This window comes from Rattus rattus, chromosome 16 (genome assembly GCF_011064425.1).
Source record: "Rattus rattus isolate New Zealand chromosome 16, Rrattus_CSIRO_v1, whole genome shotgun sequence".
Taxonomy (NCBI): Eukaryota; Metazoa; Chordata; class Mammalia; order Rodentia; family Muridae; genus Rattus; species Rattus rattus.
The window spans coordinates 40,877,358-40,896,902 of record NC_046169.1 but is presented as its reverse complement, the minus strand read 5'-3'; the positions used below and the strand labels follow the sequence as shown (position 1 = coordinate 40,896,902).

At 53.5% G+C, this 19,545-nt stretch overlaps 1 protein-coding gene across 2 annotated transcripts in view; it reads right to left on the bottom strand.

Annotated features, from left to right (window-relative positions):
* The window catches only part of Kiaa1671 (KIAA1671 ortholog), a 148,650-nt gene that overhangs the window by 4,726 nt on the left and 124,379 nt on the right, over window positions 1-19,545 (bottom strand). For both annotated transcript variants that reach the window (XM_032887158.1, XM_032887157.1), the window contains 5 exons: window positions 15,381-15,624; window positions 13,438-13,612; window positions 11,634-11,752; window positions 10,951-11,093; window positions 10,083-10,165 (listed from right to left, as the gene is read on the bottom strand). In XM_032887158.1, coding sequence (XP_032743049.1) covers window positions 10,087-10,165; window positions 10,951-11,093; window positions 11,634-11,752; window positions 13,438-13,612; window positions 15,381-15,624 — 760 coding nt within the window. In that variant the 3' untranslated portion in view covers window positions 10,083-10,086. The remainder of the gene's footprint in view (window positions 1-10,082; window positions 10,166-10,950; window positions 11,094-11,633; window positions 11,753-13,437; window positions 13,613-15,380; window positions 15,625-19,545) is intronic.

Genomic DNA, 19,545 nt, shown 5'->3' with positions numbered 1-19,545 from the left:
GCCGTGAAATGGGCCAGGTCTTTGGAAACCATCCCAGGCCGTGAAGCTGACTATTCACTCCACAAACGTATTGAGTGCTTACTGGGTTCTAGGCTCTTACATGGTGGACCCTGGCAGTCTCTCTTAGCCTCAGGGAACAGAGACACAGGACTCAGGCTCTGCAGACTTCTGCTCACCAGCGTGGGTGTATGGGCATGCACACACCTGTCCCCGACCCTTGCCTCCCTCACGACCTGTCCTGGTACATCGGTGTGAGGCCTAGCAGCTTCTGCTATGAATCTAAGCAACATCAGCAGGACATGGGACATGGCCCACCTCATGGGGGTGGATGCCCCAGTGTACCTGACAGGTCCCTTCCCTTTTGTCAGAGCTGCCTACTCCTCAGTCCTCAGCCCACACAAACAGGAGGGACCCAGCCTCATACTCAGACCCACAGACAATACAGTTCACCAGCTCCATCTGTAGCTGGGCTTGGCAGGCTTGGGTCCTGGAGGTCAGCCCCTACCCTCGAGTGAGCGGGGCACTGGCCATGCACACCCAGGGAGACCCGAGGTTGCACCTTCTTTCCACAAAGCACACTTCCCCCTGCCTCGCCCAGTCCAGTACAAACCTGCCTCCAGGACCAGCTGTCCCCAGACTGGCGTGCCTCCAAGGCTGGCCTATTTATGGGCATATTCTGTTGGCCCAGCACATTACGGCCCGCTGAGATAGCATCCTGTCCACCCGATCCTGTCCGGGTCATTTCACCCTAATGGTGAGCCCAGGGAGGCCCCTAAGGCCAGTCTCCTCCGGCAACTCGGATGACTTCCTGGGGACCGATGGTCTTTGCTGGCTTTGTGGGGGGGCTGCCAGACTAAACATGGGGGCCACAGGGCACAAATCCCTCCAGTGACCCCAATTCCCATTCTTTCCCTCCTAGATGCCATTTTCCTACTAGAGTTCTCAGCATCCCAGACAAGTTCCAAATCTTGAAGCAAGGGGACTCCTGAATCCCCTTGCTGGGAAACTCGAGCTTCAAGCCAGATCACAACACAAATATTTTCTAAATTCACTGCAAACCCATGCAGCATTTGCTCATGAGGGCAGCACACATGAGTGACAGCTGCCATTCGTAGAAGACCTATTGTGGGAAGGTGATGTTGATCTGCCCCCCCTCATCTTTAGGGGAGGAGGTGCTTTGGTTTCTGTGTTAACGACGATGAAGACTGTGTTCAAAAGAGGCCACGTCAGTTACTTGGGGGTCATAAAGTTGTTTGCTGTAGGCTCAAATCCTCAAGTCATCCTACAACCTGATTTTGGATCCTTGGGGTGCCATTTTACAGATTCCATGACCGAGGCAAGTCACTGAGCTCTCACTGTAGAACTACATATAATACAAATTGATTTGGGTTTCGATGTGTGCGTATGCAGTGTGTGTGTGGCAGAGTGAGCCTGCGTGCACACAGAGAGACGCCCGAAGAGGAGGCTGGTGCCCTGCTTTACCATGCTCTGCCAAGTTGCCTTGAGACAGGGTCCCTCGATAAACATGGAGCCAGCCCCACAGCCAGCCCCAGCAATCCTCCTGTTTCCATCCTCAGCCACTGACACAGGGTTTCCCTGTGTGGCCCTGGCTGTCTTAGATGTCGCTCTGTAGACCAAGCTGACCTTGAACTCAGAGATCCACCCACCTCTGCCCCCCAAGTGCTGGGACTAAAAGCATGTGTCACCACTGCCCAGCTTACCACTGGCTTTCCATGGGGTGCTAGAGATTTGAACTGGGCTCCTTGTGCTTGCACAGCCACTTAGCCATCACTCCAGGCCCATGAACTAATCACTAAGTCACTGTGACCAAAATGTCTGACAGAAACAAGGACAGACAGTTTATCTTGGCTGGCCATTTCAGATGGCTCAGGCCAGGGTTGCTGGTCCCCACATACTTGTAGAGAGGGTCATGGCATAGGGTGTGTAGTAGACAACGTTCTTTGCTTTGAGACAAGATACAAAGCAGGGAGACAGACACAGGAAAAGGACAGGGACAGAACGCTCTGGAGGACCAGACCCCAGCCGCATCTTCCAGTCAGACAAGCTCCTTGAAAGCTCCAGTTTCCAAAAATGGCACTTGTGTCTGGGAACCAGGTGCTCTGCACATGAGACTGTAGGGGACATTCTGTGGCATTGCAGTGTTTCTTCCTCCTGTAGCTCAGAGGTAGCATGCTGGCTTAGCATGAGGGAGGCCTGTGTTCTACTACACAAATCAACAAGCCACAGATCACTGGCGTGGGGACATTGTTCTGCAATCCCAGCACTTGGGAAGCAGAGGCAGGAGGATCAGGAATTCAGGAGCAGCCTTGGCCCCATTGCAGGTTTGAGGCCAGCCTAAGCTGTCTCAAAGAGAGGTCATGTGAGCACAGCACACACCACATGGCTGTCACTTTACTCTGCCCCCCCCCGGACCCTGCCTACCACTGCTGACAGTTCACACCAATGGCCACTTCCTGCCACAGGTGATGGGCAATGTAGCTTCTTTCAGAGGCAGCTGTCACTGGCTAGGTGGTCCTGGGGACAGCAGGGCATCCTCTCCACACTGGATCATCCTGAGCACTCTGCCATTTCAGCATTTCCATCTGCCATTCCCTGACCCACAGTTCTGAACATCAGCACCACTGCCATTCAGAGCCACACGCTCTTAGCAAGGGTAGAAGGGAGTGGGGGATAGACACTGCCCTGTGAGAGGTGGGGGTGGGGCTGCTGATCAACACCTCCACCAAGGCTGTTAACCACGGTTCTGGATAGTTAGTTAGTTGTTTGAGTCATCAGAGAAGAGGGAGCCTCCGTTAAGAAAATGGCTCCATAAGATTGGGCTTGTAGGCAAGCCTGAACAGCATTCTTTTTTTTTTTTTTTTTTTTTTCCGAAGCTGGGACCAACCCAGGGCCTTGCGCTTGCTAGGCAAGCGCTCTACCACTGAGCTAAATCCCAACCCCTGCCCTGAACATCATTTCTTAATTAGCAATTAACAGGGTGGGCACCGGTCGTGGGTGGGCCCGTCCATTTGGGTAGCCCCACCCACTGTGGGTGGAGCCATCCCTAGGCTTGTCCTGGGTGCTATAACAAAGCAGGCAGAGCAAAGCCATGGGGAGCAAGCCAGTAAGCAGCACCCTCCATGGCATCAGCTCCTGCCTAGAGGTTCCTGCCCTGTGCAATTTCTTGTCTTCACTGATTTTGATGATGAACTGTTTGTTATATGGACTGTGAGTGACCCCCAAAACCAAAACAAACAAAAATACCTCCAAAATTTTTGCCCCTATTTTATTCTGATTGTGGCGTTTTATCATAGCAATAGCAACCCTAACACAACCACAATGAGCAGGCTACAGATTAGCACCTATTGGGGTTAATATTGTCAACTTGACAGGATCCAGAATCACCCACAGGAGCCGCCTCTGAGCACCCCCGTGAGGCGTTACCTAGCTTAGGTCATCTCTGGGCACACTTGTGCGGGATTTGCCAGCGAAGGTTAACTGAAGTGAGGCAATCCATCGCAATGATTAAATTTAAGCATGGAAAAACCTAGGATCTCAAGGAGAGGTCATCTACTCTGGGTTGCCCATGGACATACCTGTGGGAACTGTCTTAATTAAATTAATTGATGTGGGCAGACCCACACTGTGGTGATTTGAATATGCTACCCCAGGGAGTGGCACTATTAGGTGTGACCTTGTTGGAGTAGGTGTGGTCTTGATGGAGTGGGTGTGGCCTATAGGACTGGGTGTGGCCTTGTCAGAGTGGGTGTGGCCCTGTGGGTGTGGGCTTTAAGACCCTCACCCTAACTGCCTGGAAGCCAGTATTCTGCTAGCAGCCTTCAGATGAAGATGTAGAACTCTCAGCTCCTCCTACACCATGCCTGCCTGGATGCCGCCCTGTTTGAAGATAACGGACTGAACCTCTGAACCTGTAAGCCAGTCCCGATAAAATGCTGTCCTTATAAGAGTTGCCTTGGTCATGGTGTCTGTTCACAGTAAAACTCTAACAAGACCCAGACCTTTCTTCCCTTAAGCTGCTTTTGGGTATGGGGCTCATCACAGCAACAGAAAAAACAAACAAACAAACAAAAAAACAAAAAAACAAAATCTGAGACAGCTAAGTTATTAACAACCCTGGATAGGTAGTTGACTAAACATCCTTGGGGAAGCTGTTGTTGCATCTCTGTGTTGGCAATCAATTCCATCCCTAGGTAACTTATCAACTAGGCGTCACTGGGTAGGTTGTTGATTAATTTCCCTGGGCAGGCTGGTGCTCTCATGGATAGGTTATTGACTATCATTGCATAGGCTGTTGATTAGCACCCCTGGTGGTCTTTATTCATCAAAAGCCCTAGCACCTCCTCCCTCCTATAATGACCAAGGACACGCAGACTTAGAGTCATCATTGACAGGAAAGCTTTATTTACTATTTCTGGAGTCTGGGTGTGCCCCCTTTGCACATGCAGAGTTCACCCCATTTAGTGCAGTCAGCTGGATTCCTGACTTGCTTGTCTGTGCCAGAAAACCTCTTACAGTGACAAAATATAAAAGCACAGGGGGCATCCGGTCACCGCAACGTCCGGGAAGCCCATTTGTTTTGACAGTAAAAATATAGTTTTTTTTTTTTAAGATGAATTATCGGTCACGCAGTTAGGTTCTTCCTGGGACTGGCTGTGGTGCGCACCATCTGCCTTCATTCAGAAGTCCTGCAGCTTGTGGATTGGTAAGGCAGCTGTCGGAATGCTGCAGACGGGATGCACACCTTGTGAGTCCTTCCCTGTCGTGATGCGAACATCCCAGGTAGGACCCAGAGTGAACTGTTAGGAAAAATATATCCTATATTCACATATATAATTCCATTCCCCCACCCCAGCATACAAAGTGTGTTGAGGGCCGTGATCACTCTAGCACAGAGTTAAGAAACGATTTGGTACAAATGCCTTCTGTAGACCAACATACAACCTCTGTGAGCCCCATAGAGCGGAATCTGTAAGGCGACACGGGACGACATTTAAAAAGCAGATTTCTAGCTGGCTCGATGCTGCCAGGGATTGTCACAGCACAGGTGACATAAACAGCTGAAGGGGACTCTTGAGGGGTAAAGGATGCAGGCTATGAGGTGTCCTTCACTGTGGGAGCCACAGAAACAAAAGGATGCTCTAGGGTATGATGAGAAAGTCATGGGATAGGGACAGGGACAGGGGAAGCCCCGTCCTCTTGCCTTCTTCACGGCTTCGGGCTTTTGGAATGTGACCTTCCGGAAATGTCAATGGAAGTCCTCTCTCACTGAGGGGCTTGAGGCCAAGGCAAACTCAGAGATGCTGAGTGGATCCTGCTAGTCCCCAGCAATGTGGAGAACCTGGATATTTGGAGATCCGTTTCCTGTCGACAGGGCAAAGGCACATTTGGAGGGCACAGCGTCTCTGTCGCCCAAATGATTCGCCAGGGCTGGATATTAACAAGAGGTGGGTGGCTTTCCACTTTTCAATCAAGCCTAGATCCAGGATGAGTGGCTGTAAAGCCAGGATTGACAGCAGTCCTTACCCCTATGCCCCCCAACATACACGCACCAGGACCGGTTGCGTTTCCTTCAGAAATCACAGGAGTGTTTTTCCAATCCCTCAAGTTGATGACTTGGGTCTATTAGCCACTCTTTGCTTTAACAGCTGCTTCCTGCAGGGGGCGGTATTGTAGAAGGAAAATAGGCATCTGATGGAACCTTTTGCCTGCTCCCCTACCCTATAAACTCCTCTGATCCCGTCTGCCCCTGCGTCCAACCCTGGGGGCATGAGATAATTTTTACACTAGGCTCCTACTCCCCAGGACCACCCAGTTTCTCTGCTAGAGCTGAGGACACCCGAGAGCATCCTGCCATGCCATTTCACAGGGCAAAGGCCTCCATGTATGAGGCCACAGACTATGCAGGAGAATGCCTATCTACTGGGTGGGAGGGGTGTACCCAAAGGTCAGATGTCAAAATGCTGATGGGCATAGAGAAGATGGAGGCGTGAGACTATGCAAACATCCAGTCACCAGGAGGGAGGGTTGGGGGGGAGGGACACAGGTGCCAGTCACACACGATTAAGGCATTATTAGGTTCCTTTAAAAGGAGGGTCATGGGGAGGCATACGGCCCATGACTTGGCTCCAGAACCTCACCTGGTTTTAAAAAGGGGACTAAGTGAGCCACTCGCTCAGAAAGTTCAGCTAAGGATCCAAGCATGGGCCTCTGCTCGCTGTGCTGCACTGACTCTAAACAGGGGGACACAGCCAACGCAGGTCACTGCAGACCCAGTGAGATTGTCAGATCTTGGGTTCCTTGGGGGGAGATGTAGAAACCTGCCCTGGTCAGAGCCGAGGTCCCTATGTGGGTCTTCGTGAGGAATCGAGTTGATTTCTCATCAGGTGTGAGGGGTTAGGCAATAACAGGACAAGCACGTTTTGATTCTACTGTGCCTTCTGACAGTTAAGATGGGATCGACTCCTACTGCCATGGTCTTAATTTACCCTAGGCTCCTACTCCCCAGGAGAAGGGAGTCAAGACAAGTTAAGACTCAAATCACGAGCAGAATGTTGCTTTGCTTTGTTCTATTCAAGTGTTTTCTAGCCCAGGCTGATCTGCAGCTTTCTTATATAGCCAAGGATATCCTTAAACTTCTGAGCCTCTTCCCCCTCCTCCTCCCCCTCCTCCTTCTTCCCCTATCTGCCAGGCACTAGAATCACAGATGTGCACCGCCACACCTCATTTATGTGGTCCCTGGACAGAACCCTGGTCCTCTGCGTTAGACACATACTCTGCCCACTGAGCTACACCCTCAACTCTGTAGTGTGTTTGAAAAAAAACGTCCCTGGCAAGCGACTGGGTCAAAATCGCCACAGGATACAAAATGGATTCTAAAAAACAAAACAGAACAGGAAACAGGGACTACGGGAGCATCTGCAGGGAGACTGAACCCCAAGTGATTTCAGAGGCGCGTGCCCGCTCACTAGCAGCTCAGGGAGGGGTGCAGGTGGGGCCTGCAGTCTCCTGGGTGCTGAACACCTCAGTCCGCAGGCACAGGTGACTGTCCTAACCTAAGACACCAAGCTCGGCCATCCATCCCCACCAAACCCTTCCAAAGGGAACCCGGGCAGAGAGGGAGCAGAAGCAAGAGACTCTGTCTCTGAGAACGTCGGGGCAGCAATGGCTGGGCACACGTGACAGGCAGACATCTGTCAGAACACCTGACCCAGGGCCCTCCACAGCCACAGACTGCCTTGGAACTACCAAGCATGTCACCAAGGCATGGAAGGTCTCTGGAAGCTGCCGGCATGCTGCAGGCAGTTGGCCTGGTGAGTCTGGGGTGACCCCTGAGGCCAGGGGCTCCTGATGTCACCTTGAAGGCTTAAAAGGAAACAAGACAGAGTAGGCGTCAGGAGTACAGAGGCTCCGAGACTCTCAGGAGCGAGCATGCAGGTAGCACAACGCAGGACATCGGACACCGTAGACCTCATGGCCCAGCATCTGGCCTGGGGCTCCCACTACAGGGGCCTTTCAGTTAGAGCAACATCCACGTGGGCCTTGACGACCACTTAGCCAGGTGGGTAGGTCATGGAGGGCAGGGTCGGGGCCACGTCTGTTCCAAGCTGACTTGGTTGAGTCTTCTCTCCAGCAGGATATGGGTGTTCAGAAAGAGCAGGTCCGGGATGTGAGCGGCCGGGGTACGGACAATTCCAACAGAGGTTCGTAATGCTTGAGAACTGGAGGCAAAGGCTGTCCCCCACGGAGATCAGAGTATCCCAGATGTGGACAAGGGTGAAAGTCACAAGCTTTTGTAGGCTTGGACAGCGAGGTCAGGTGACAGGAGGCAACGGTCACTGTCTGCGCCCCCAACCCTTTCCACTGTCAATGCAGAGACCCAAGCACATGTCAAGGTTCAGGGGAAACTGGCCGCATTATTGCTTTATCCTCCTCTAAAGCAAACAGGAGAGTGGCAAGACCCAGGACAACTGTGCCCAGGGCCTCACAGGAAGGAAAAGGGTACAGACAAGATGGGGCTGGGCTGTGCTTATAAATCAGAATAAAGGCAGTTACTGGGGAAGAAGAGCTTGTCAGGAAGGGGGGTGTAAAAAAAAAATCAAACCCAACCCGGGAGACACCAGTGTAACGCTTGGATGGTGACCTTTGCCACCCAAGAGTCATTCAGGCTTTCTTGTCAGGGTCCTTCCTGAAAGGCTGCCAGGGGCGGAGCCCAGGTGTGGAACCCCCAGCCTAGGGAGCCCGGCGAGGTGTCCGCAGAGAGCAGGAAGGCCAACTGTCACACCAAAGGCCAATCCACGGGCCTGGACACTTCTTGAAGGAGAGCTGAAAGATCTCTCTGTGGACTGGAGCGAGTCCCGGGACAGGGTCTTCCCGTGGGGACCCGGGTGGGGCTCAGCACGGCGTCCTCAGGGTGGAGAGGCCCAGGCATGTGAGCGTGGTCAGGGAGGAGTGGGTGTCTTGGCCTCAGACGTCTGGCGGTTAAGGCTTGAGTTTGTGGGTATAGTGGTCTCCTGTCTGCAGAGAATGACAGTTTGATTAACACAGCATTTGGCACAGTTCTCACCATGGGGGAGGGATCCACCTCTCCCCAGGAAGGATTTTGGGGGACATGGGGACCGACTGGGGCAAGGTGAGCAATCACCTCAGAGCCTCCATTTCCCTCTGGCGGGCTGCTGGTGAGACTGTCAGCACAGATTTCAAAACACCACGGAGGGCTCTGGGCAAGAGTGGGGTTGGGGTGCTGGTCACAAGCACAGGGTATGTAGGAACCAGAACACATTCCCCACCCCCGTGGCCACATGCTGAACTCCACGCCAGCCCCGGCAATACAGAATAAATACAAGGCCATGAATCCTCCAGCACCACCCTGAAGCCGGCCTGCCTGGGACTCTATCCGTCATGTGTTCACTCATATGCATGATTATATGACATGTGTTATATACACATTGTCAGACTGCGGTCTGCTGGGAATTATCTGGAGCGTGACATACAGAGCCAGGCAAGGGAGCCCCCTGAGGCGTCTGCAGAGCATTGGTCTAGCACGAGGTTTCAAGCCCCAGGGCCAAATAGGAAAACCAACAATGTGGGGCCCACAGAGTCCAAACAGCTGTCCACTCAGGCTGGGCCTTGCTTTCTGTGATTCAGGAGGTGCCTCTCTGCTAACCACACGCAGGCCAGCCATTAAAGCATACATTCCACACTCCTAAGCCCAGGTTCGATCAACCTCTTATGTTCTCGAGCAGCCCGAGGACCCCCACAGCCACAGGGGCATTGCTGACCCTCGAAGAGAGCAGAGCTCATACTAATCTGAGTGTGAGACTCCTAAATAGACTGGGCCCTACCTACCCATCTGTGCCACCCCCAGTCTACACCTTCAGCCAAGCCCACTGTGATGAGCTCACAAAGTACAGGGATATGCCTCAACTGGGCATGTGCGGATGTGTCAACATTGCCCAGGCAACAGCAGGATTGATAAGAAAGCAGGTACACTGTCCCGGTGGGTCGGAAGGGCCGCCAGGATGGCTCGGTGGGTAAAGAAGCTTGCTGTGCAAGCCTGGAGACGTGAGTTCAATCCCGGGGCCCCCACACAGGTGGGGAGAGAGAACTCACAGAATTGTTCTCTGCACCTGCACTGTAGACGTGCGTCCTCATACACCGCATGCTCATACAAGGATAAATGCAGCTTAAATCTGAGAAGTGCTTTCAAGTGCACGGGAGGATTCTATGAGGGCCCCATGCAGACCCCAGGCCACTTCACACCCAGCACATTAGGGTCCTCAGATCTCGGTGTCAGTGGACCCTTTCTGAATCTCAGGTGGATGCTGAGAGTCCGACTATACAGTCTCGAATTAAATTTTAATTGCATGGTTTGTACGCCGAGATCTCCCTATGCACAACTTGGAAACTTCTCTGGCAAAGCTGGCCTCTGGTGTCCCCACTTTCCAAAGGTCTTGAAGGTGGAGGGAAGGTCAGGATCATGGGCTCAGAGCCCTGGTTACCCAATACCCTTTGCTAGACTCTTTCACCCCTGGTCCCCTCTGTGCCCCAGCGCAGCCTCTTACCCGGTCAAGCTTGATTCTCATACAGGCTCTGCCTCTTCTTGGATTTCAGTTCCTTTAGCCACTGGGGTGAGCGCTCCTCAGACCTGAAATCACAGAGAGCTGGTGTGAGCCAATCAAGGTCATGGAGTCACCAAACCAATTTTACAAACAAGGAAAGTAAGGCACAGAAGTCTCCCAGCACCTCACAGCAGGGTCACGGTCAGCTCTGGCCTGAGAGCAGACGCCAGGATGCATAGAATCAGCCTGGTCAGGGTGGGGCAGCTGCCTCCTCCCTGACGGGCAGCCAACCAGTTAGGCCTCCCGACTCTCCCAAGTCCAAAGTGCTTCCCAAACGTAAGAAGAGGCAGAGTGCCTCTGTTTCCATCCATGTGTGGAGGGCTGGCCTGGCAGAGGTTCCTGGAAAGACAGCCTGGAGTTCTGGGTCAGTGGGGAGATGAGGGAGGAGAGAGGCTTCGAGTGGGGGGGAGGATTCTGTCACCTTCTCCCAGGCTTCAGCTCTAGCTGTCAGAGTATAGAATACACTTGCAGGGAAAGCACCAATTCCCATCTAAAAGCACGCAGCACGCAGCACGCAGCACGCAGCACGCAGCACGCAGCACGCAGCACGCAGCACGCAGCACGCAGCACGCAGCACGCAGCACGCAGCACGCAGCACGCAGCACGCAGCACGCAGCACGCAGCACGCAGCACGCAGCACGCCGTAGTATGCAAGACGCTGCATGTAGCACGCAAGATGTAGTGCGCAAGACCCAGCGCGCAGGACGCAGCACGCAGGACGCAGCACGCAGCACGCAGCACGCAGCACGCAGCACCATACACAGAGCAAGCGTTTAGCCTTGGACAGAAGTGTCCTCATCCCCAGTCTTACCTCTCCTCTCTCTCTGCACTGGAAGGCAGCACCCGACTGCCCAGCACCCCAGGCTGGAAGGGCGACTTAGGGGTCTTGGGCTGGGGTGTCCAGCTTAGAGACTCTCCAGGACTGTCCACTTCTGATCTCTTGGGCAGCTGAGCCTGGGGAGAGAAGACAGCCGAGTGTCACCGTCTCCTGTCTGGGGACAAGCCTCTTCTAGCAGCGTTGCCACAGCAAGACCGCACAAGGCACTGGGGAGGTGGTCCAGGCAGGAAGCATGGGACTGAGAAGTGAGAGAGTGACCGCCTCATCGGAGTGGAGGCCCCAGCACACTCATACCTGCATCTGCACAATGACGCAGAGCCTGCGACACTAGAGTCCACACGCACATGGCAGGGGTGACAGGAAACTTAAGACTATGGGCGGGATCCCCTGGGAGAGGCTAGATATGATGTCACATGCCTGCCATTCCAGCATCAGGTGACAGATGGAGGCAGGCAGAGGATGTTAAACTGATGAGCAACCAGAAGGGGGAGCGGAAGGCTGGTTGAATATGACCGATAAGCAGGACGGACGGATGGAGGCTGAATAACTGACGGGCGGACTGAGCAGCGAGAGGAAGAAAAGGCATTGCTTGGAGTGGACAGACAGACGGAAGGCCAGGCAGGGAGCAGCAGACTGCTCTTGGGAAGCCCCAGTACCTTCAGCACAGCTGGGTCCATGCCTGGAAACACAGGCATCCTCTGAGGGTGGCCAACAGGGGTCCTCTCCACCCTGGGAGGCTCTTCATCGGATTCATCCCTCCTGGGTGACTTCTCTTCTATTAAGAGAAGCACTCGAAGTCACTGGTGGCCCCTCCCACATCCCTACTCGAGGACACGGACATTCCTAGCCCACTCTGGGCTTGAGCAGTTGGCCATGAGCCTCAGACTGCTTCCTGCAAATTCACTTCTTCAAACTCTGCCACCTGCTGGGAAACAGGCAGATGGTGTCCTCTGGGGTGGGGTAAGGGCAGATCCTCTGGCTCCTGCCACTTTGGAGGAATAATGGGACATCCTTGACAGAGGCCGAACAGGTGGCATAGACACGTTCCACCAATAGGGAGCAATGTGGAACGTTCCAGAGTCTCTTCAAAGCCATCACCCGACCCCCAACCCCGCCCCCGACACCAGTTAGGCTAGGCCAGTGACTTCCTGTGGATAAGTTGCTGGGTAAGAAGTTTCTGCCTCTCTAGGAACTGGTCATCAGTGGTGCACAGTGCGTCCCCTGGAGCCCCAGGCTAAGCTGGACACTGGGCATGCTCCGAAAGGTCAACCCCAGCCCTGCATATCTCCTGGCCTGTGCTCAGGGCTATGGAGGGAACCTGGGTGCACCGCCACTGTAGTGAGCTGCATTTGTTCCAGGTGGGTTGGCACTGTTCTGACCCAAGACACTCATTTGTGTATTACTGAGTCTCTGTGCACATGTTCACGTATGTGTACCCGTGTGTATGCACATGCCATGATGCTGGGCATCTACATCAATCTCCCCTTGGTTCATTTTCTGAGAGTCTCTCACTGGACCCACCAGTTCGGCTAGAAGAGCTGGCCAGCGACCCTCAGGATCAGTTTGTCTCAGGGGTACATGGGTGTTGGGGCTTTGAACTCAGGTCCTGGTAATTATGAAACAAGTACTTCACCCATCCTCCCAGCCCCTGCCACACCTTTAACCATCAGTTGCTAGCATGGGTGGACATGAGAAGCAAATATCCAAGCCCAATACTTGCTTAGGCAGAGGCTGCACTTGGCCACGCTGATGCCTGCCCTGTAGATCAGGCTGGCCCCAAACTCAGAGATTAGCCAGCCTCTGCCTCTGCATCTGGGATTCAAAGTGTGTGACATCATACCTGGCCCTTTGTTTTGTTTTAAAAAGAGAGTTGTGGGCTGGAGAGATGGCTCAGAGGTTAAGAGCACTGCCTGCTCTTCCAGAGGTCCCGAGTTCAATTCCCAGCAACCACATGGTGGCTCACAACCATCTGTAATGGGATCTGGTGCTCTCTCCTGATGTAGCTGAAGACAGCTACAGTGTACTCATATACAGAAAGAAAAAAAAAAAAGTCACGTTAATATAGTGTCACAGGTTGGGGATTTAGCTCAGTGGTAGAGCGCTTGCCTAGCAAGCGCAAGGCCCTGGGTTCGGTCCCCAGCTCCGAAAAAAAAAAAAAATATATAGTGTCACAGCTGGTCTGGGACTCGCTCTGTAGGCCAGGCTAGCTTTGCGTCATGAAGATCTCGCTTCTGCCCAAACCCTGGGATGACAAACGGGCACCGCCCGCCACACACAGACTCAGAACACATTTAAGACCTCACTTGTGGGAAGTTCTACAGGATGAGAAATTACAGCTTCCTGGGTGGCTGTGTCCCAAGTCCTCTAAGGTCTGGCTGCTCCTCCCAGGGATTGACTAGTGTGCAGCCTCCTGCTCGGAGCAGAGGGCAGGTCCGACTCGAGATGCACCGGCAGGCATACCTGTGGAGTCCTTGAACATCCACGCGCTGTGTGACTCCTCCTCCAGAGGGGACCGGCTCTCAGACTCGCTGAACTGGCTGCGCCGGAGCGAGTGCGAGATGGGCGCCCGGCGACGGCTTCGCTTACTCAGCTGCACCCGCGTCTTGAGGGCACTGGAGTCAAGGACTGAGGTTTGCTTTGGGGGTGGCGAGGAGGGGGCAGGAAGGAAAGATACCGTAAGTAGACTGCACTGTCTGCGGGCTGTGTCTCTTGTTCATACAGAGTGTTCTCAGGGGCATGTACGCCCCCCTCCACGTGTCAAGCTCTAAGGGCACCCATGAGCCTCAACTTCCCCATGAAAGCCATGCAGGCAGTGCCCTAGAATGCAAGTGGGCAAACAGGACACAGCCTGTGATGTCACACAGGCAGAGGAGCACATATAGACCAGGGGCTCAACGCGTGCCTGTCTGTCTGTCTGATGAATAGCTGAGTGCATTCTCTCATTCTCTATGACACCCATATTCACGGAGTCCCTGAGGCATTCACTGTGGCCCCCATGATAATCTAGGGTGCAGGTGGGAGGGGAGGGATCACCTACAGAGCACCACTAAAGGGGGCTTCCATGTCCACAGGGCCACCATGGGACAACTCCAAATGGTCCCCACAGGACACCCAAGTCATGGTATGGCACCTCCATTACCTCACTCTTAGGGCCACAAACCACAGTTTACCCCATGCTTAGGGCCACCAGCAATACGGGCAGACCTGGCAGCCATTTCAACTGCTAATGCAAAAGGCAGGCAGGGGATGTCACAGCAGGGGATGTCACCCCTTGGTTACCAGTATGGACAGGGATGGAGCCAGCTCTCAGGGACCCAGGGCTGTTGATGCCGCCAGTGCTGCTTACAAGAGCACAACAGGAAGTTGTGATCCATATCACACGTGCATGTGAGCTGTGCAGCAAGGCTCAGTAGCAGCGAGAGCTCAGTGCACGGTTGTTGAGTGAATAACGGATCACCTACTGAAATCCTTACAAAACCCGGACAGGAAGGCCATGCCTGCTTACATGGCACAGGGTCCTTGGAGGCCGATACTTAGCACTTTTTGTCTCCACTCTCTCTCTTATCTAGAGGTTCCACAGGAAGGACCTTGTCATGTGTAGACTGTGAGTCCCCTTGGAAGCCCATTAGGGGCCCCCCTCAAGGGCATTTGGAGCAGCAGTTACCCAAGAGTAAGGACAGGGACTTGGCTATCAGGAGTAAAGGTACCTTGAAGGTTGTAATCAATGGTCCCTGTGTCCCTGTCCTCCCCTGGAGGCTAGCAATGGTCCCTGTCCTCCCTTGTAGACTCTGGTGATGGTCCCTGCCCTCCATCCTCCTGTAGGCTATAAGGGATACCATCCTGCATCCTCCATGCAGACTAGGGTTTCTGAAGGGTCCAGTTCTGCTCCTGAAAAGACCAGAGCAGAATGCTGTGCAACCCAGGGCTCAGGAGACTGGGCACCTGACTGTGCTGTGGGACCTAGGCAAGCTCAGTTTGGGCCCAAGAAGAGGGCCTGTGCCTGGAATGGCTGTCAGAGAGTCCTTCATGCCTGCTGAGTAAGAACATGGAGAGGCTGTCCTCTTTGTTTGCCCTTGGCAGGGCCTGGGCTGGGCATGGCCAGCCGAGAGTGGCGAATCACAGGCAGACCCTCGAGCTATGCCTTGGGACACTGGCGATCACCTTTGAGGCTGTGGAGCTGGAGGTGGGGGTTACTAATTAGAAAGCTGAGCATCAGAGAGATGAGGGCGTTTGCCCCGAGACACACAGCTTAGTAAGGGGCGCCCTATGCTACAGGAGGGTCCATGTCAAAGGCTCAGTCGGCCCTGTGCTCACTGCAGGGGTGATCATCTCACACAGGCCACAGCTTCCCTTTGGTAAATGACTGTTTCCATCCCAGCCACCTCCACTGGCTGCAGGCTTACATGGATGAAGGAGAAATCATCCTCTCCCTCTGCAGGACAGACGTCTGACGGAGGTGGTCCCTCTGGGCCATCTGTGGACTCCAGCTCAGAACTGGAGCGGTCCACGCTGGAGCTGCGCCGATCCCTGGAGCTGTCATGTTGCTCCACCGACGTGGACTCGGTGTACGAGGACAAGTGACTGCCTGGAGGCTGCTTTCCCGCAGACGCAGCACTGCTGTCAGGAGAAGGGGTCTCCGGGCCAAAACTGCAAGGAAAGGCAGAAGGTGACAGATGTCACCGAGGATCCCAGAACACCAAACCCCAGGCACATGACTGTGTGGCTCAGAGTTCAACTGAGGGGGCAGTGGGGCTTCCTGGAAGATCCCCCTTCTGACAACAGTAGTTAGGGGTCTGTTGTCCTATGAGACACTGCTCAGGTGCAGAACACGGATGCTCTTCAGACTCCGGAGACTGTACCCGACCCAACACAGGAGCTGCTGGGTGCAGGTTGCAAAGGAAAGCCAAGACCCAACTCAGAGCGATGGCAGCGCATCTGGAATCTCCACAGAAGGAGACGGAAGCAGGGGGGTCAGGGAATGGAGGCCAATGCAAGCTACACAGCAGCCACCTGTCCCCAGAAACAGAGAGAGACAGAGAGAGACAGAGGGAGACAGAGAGACAAGGACAAACAGAGACACGGAGAGACAGAGACACAGACAGAGACAGATAGAGACATAGAGACAGATAGAGACAGAGACAGATAGAGACAGAGAATGAGCTATAGAGACAGAGAGACCCTAGAAACACAGAGAAAGAGAGACAGAGATAGACACAGAGAGAATATGAATGAATGAGAGGCAACACAGGCCATGGGGAGGTATGTGGTGAATTTCCAGGCTCTGAAGAAAAGGCCATCAGGTGCCTCACAGCTGCCGGAACTCATCAGTCCACTTCTAACACCAACCTCAGGGACCTTTCTAAAGACAAAGCCCCTGCCCCTGTTCTGCGCACTCCTTTGATGACCTGCACAGCATCTGAGAGGATGCGGGGTCCCATGTGGGCAGCTCACGCTGTGTTTCCACTGGGCGAGGGCAAGGCAGGTCAGGGGTCCCTAATAACCAGCAGAGAAGACTGGGGCTCAGGCCTCCAGATTCAGACCAACAGCTGCCTCACTCAGCCAGCCAGCCAGTGAGTTAGTCAACCAGCCATTCATTCATTCATTCGTTTGTTCATTTATTCGGTCAGTCACCCAGCCAGTCTGTAAGCTACTCAACCAGTCATTTATCCATTCAGCCAGTCACACAGTCAGCCAGCCAGCCAGCCAGCCAGTCAGTCAGTAACCCAGTCAGCTAGTGAGTCAGCCAAAGAGTTACTCAGTCAACCATTCATTCATTCATTCAATCAATCATTCATTCATTCACTCAGCCAGTCACACAGTCAGTCAGCCAGTCACCCAGTGAGTTACTCAATCATTCATTCATTCATTCATTCATTCAGCCAGTCACACAGTCAGCCAGCCAGCCAGCCAGCCAGTCACCCAGTCAGTGAGTTACTCAGTCAGCCATTCATTCATTCATTCATTCATTCATTCAGCCAGTCGCCCAGTCAGTAACCCAGCCAGTCACCCACTCAGTCAGTGAGTCAGTCACCCAGTCAGCCATTCATTCATTCATTCATTCAGCCAGTCACTCATTCACTCCCTCACCCATTCACTCAGTTCTTCTCTCCCTTCAGCCATTCACCTGCTCACTCAGTTACTTGCTTAGTCACTCACTCAGTCATTCAGTCACTTACTAGCTCAGTCCCCCCTCCCTCACACACCCAGTTCCTCCCCACACACACACACTCAGTCCCCCCTCCCTCACACACTCAATCCTCCCTCACACACACACACTCAGTCCCTTCCTCATACACTCAGTCCCTCCCTCAGTCACTCAGTCCCTCCTTGAGGGGATTTTGGGTACCACCCAGGTCATCAGGACCACTACAGATGGTAACATTGTAGACACACCCTCTCCTCATACAGAAAGAACACAGAGTTTAGACAATGTTGCACAGGAGGGCTCACCTGACCTGACTGGGGTAGAATCCTCAATCCTGCAGTGCCAGTCTGTTTCCCAACTCCAAGAGGCTTTCACGGTTGGGGTATGAGATTGTTAACCAAGACAGGACAAACCCAGAGGCTGAGGGAAGTACCACCCTTCAGGCAGCAGGGGGCACCACTGTCCAAGGCAAGAGAGCCTGGTCCCAGGAGGCTGCAGTTCCTCTGGAGGACAGCAGAGGGCACCCACCATTGGAAGCTCCAAGGTCTCAGATTGAGACAGAAGCTGGAGGAATGGGGAACTGCAGGGACTCAGGGTCCCTTTGGAGACAGGCATGGATAACCAGACAGTTGGGAGCTCCCTCGGGAATGCTTACAAACCCTCGAGGAAGCTCACTACACACACAATAACCTTATGTGTGTAGTGAGCCACACATACTACACACGTCCCTGGGAGACGGGGAGCTAAAAGTAGTAAGAGCTGGTTCTACCACTTCTCTTACCAGTTTTAATCCAGTTTGCTTTAACTTGGGATAGCTCAGACAGTGTGACCCAGCAGTGCATCACGGTGCAATCAGAGCCTCGAGGGGTGGGAGACGGGGGCCCGGGTACAAGCCCAGCTCACTTAGCTACTGATAATAGTGTTCTTGACTCAGGTCCCTGCCTCTCTCGGAGCCTCAGTTTCCCAGTCTGGCATGATGCCCTCATGTGTGTACAGACACGCTCTCGCGCATAGGCGCACGCATACACACAGAGGCACACAGGCACGCGCACGCGCGAACACACACACACACACACACACACACACACACACACACACACACACACACACACACACACACACCCCCTCTGACAGCAGACAGAAATACTGACCCTGGGGCTGAAAGCGGTTCTTAGGTTTTACACTCCGATGTTGGTCGTTAGTTTATTGATGTGCAAAATTGTCACCTGGGCTTGGGGTGGACCCAGGACTGCCATCTGTCTGTCTTCTGTGTGTTTACATAGTGGAAAAACATACCAGACACAGAGCTTACAGATACAGAGACACACGCACACACACAGCGCTGTGCAGCTGGCCCCAGGGTCTCATGGGAGAAACCAGACTTTGACACTGCAATATGACATTGTCTACAAATGTCTTATGGCATGTGTTGAGTTGACCTCGGATGCACGTGGGGGAAACTCGGGGTTGATGAACCTCAGAATGTTTTGTTACTGCAAGATACCCAGACCACCGCCCGCAAAGCTGACCTGCCTCTTTACAGCAGTATTCGAGTTTACTAAGTCTATCTGTATGTCTGTCTTTGCGGGTGTCTGTTCCTGTAGGTCTGCCTGTCACAGTGTGGATATCTGTATGTCTGTCCTTGTGGATGTCTGTCCCTGTGAGTCTGCCTGCCACACAGTGTGGATGTCTGTATTTCTGTCCTTGTGGGCATCTGTCCCTGTGAATCTGCCTGTCACAGTGTGGGTGTCTGTATGTCTGTCCCTGTGGGTCTGCCTGCCACAGTGAGGATATCTGTATGTCTTTCCTTATGCGTGTCTGTATGTCTTTCCTGTGGATGTCTGTATGTCTGTTCTTGTGGGTGTCTATATGTCTCTCCTTGTGGACATCTGTATGTCTTTCCTTGTGCATGTCTGTCCCTATGGGTCTGCCTGCCACACAGTGTGGATATCTGTATGTCTATCCTTGTGCATGTCTGTATGTCTGTCCTTGTGGATGTCTGTCCCCGTGGGTCTGCCTGTCACACAGTGCGGATGTCTGTATGTCTGTCCCTGTGGGTGTCTGTCCATCCCTGTGGGTCTGCCTTTCTCTGCACGCTCCTGGCTGTGTCCATGCTGCCTGCCTGTCATCACTATTGTGCGCTTTATTTCCGTCCCTTTGTGGTTTCTCTTATGCCCTTCGTATGACAATGGCCTCCTCCTGAGTCAGCCACAGACTCTGTGCCGAATAGTTTTACGTCAACCTGACATAAGCGAGGGTCATCTAAGAGGAGGGAGCCTCAACTGAGAAAATGCTCCCATAAGATCAGAATGTAAGCAAGGTCGTAAGGCTTTTCCTTAGTAACTGATGTGGGAGGGGCCATCCATTATGGGAGGGGCCAACCCTTTGTGGGTGGGGCCAGACTACTGTGGGCGGGGCCATCC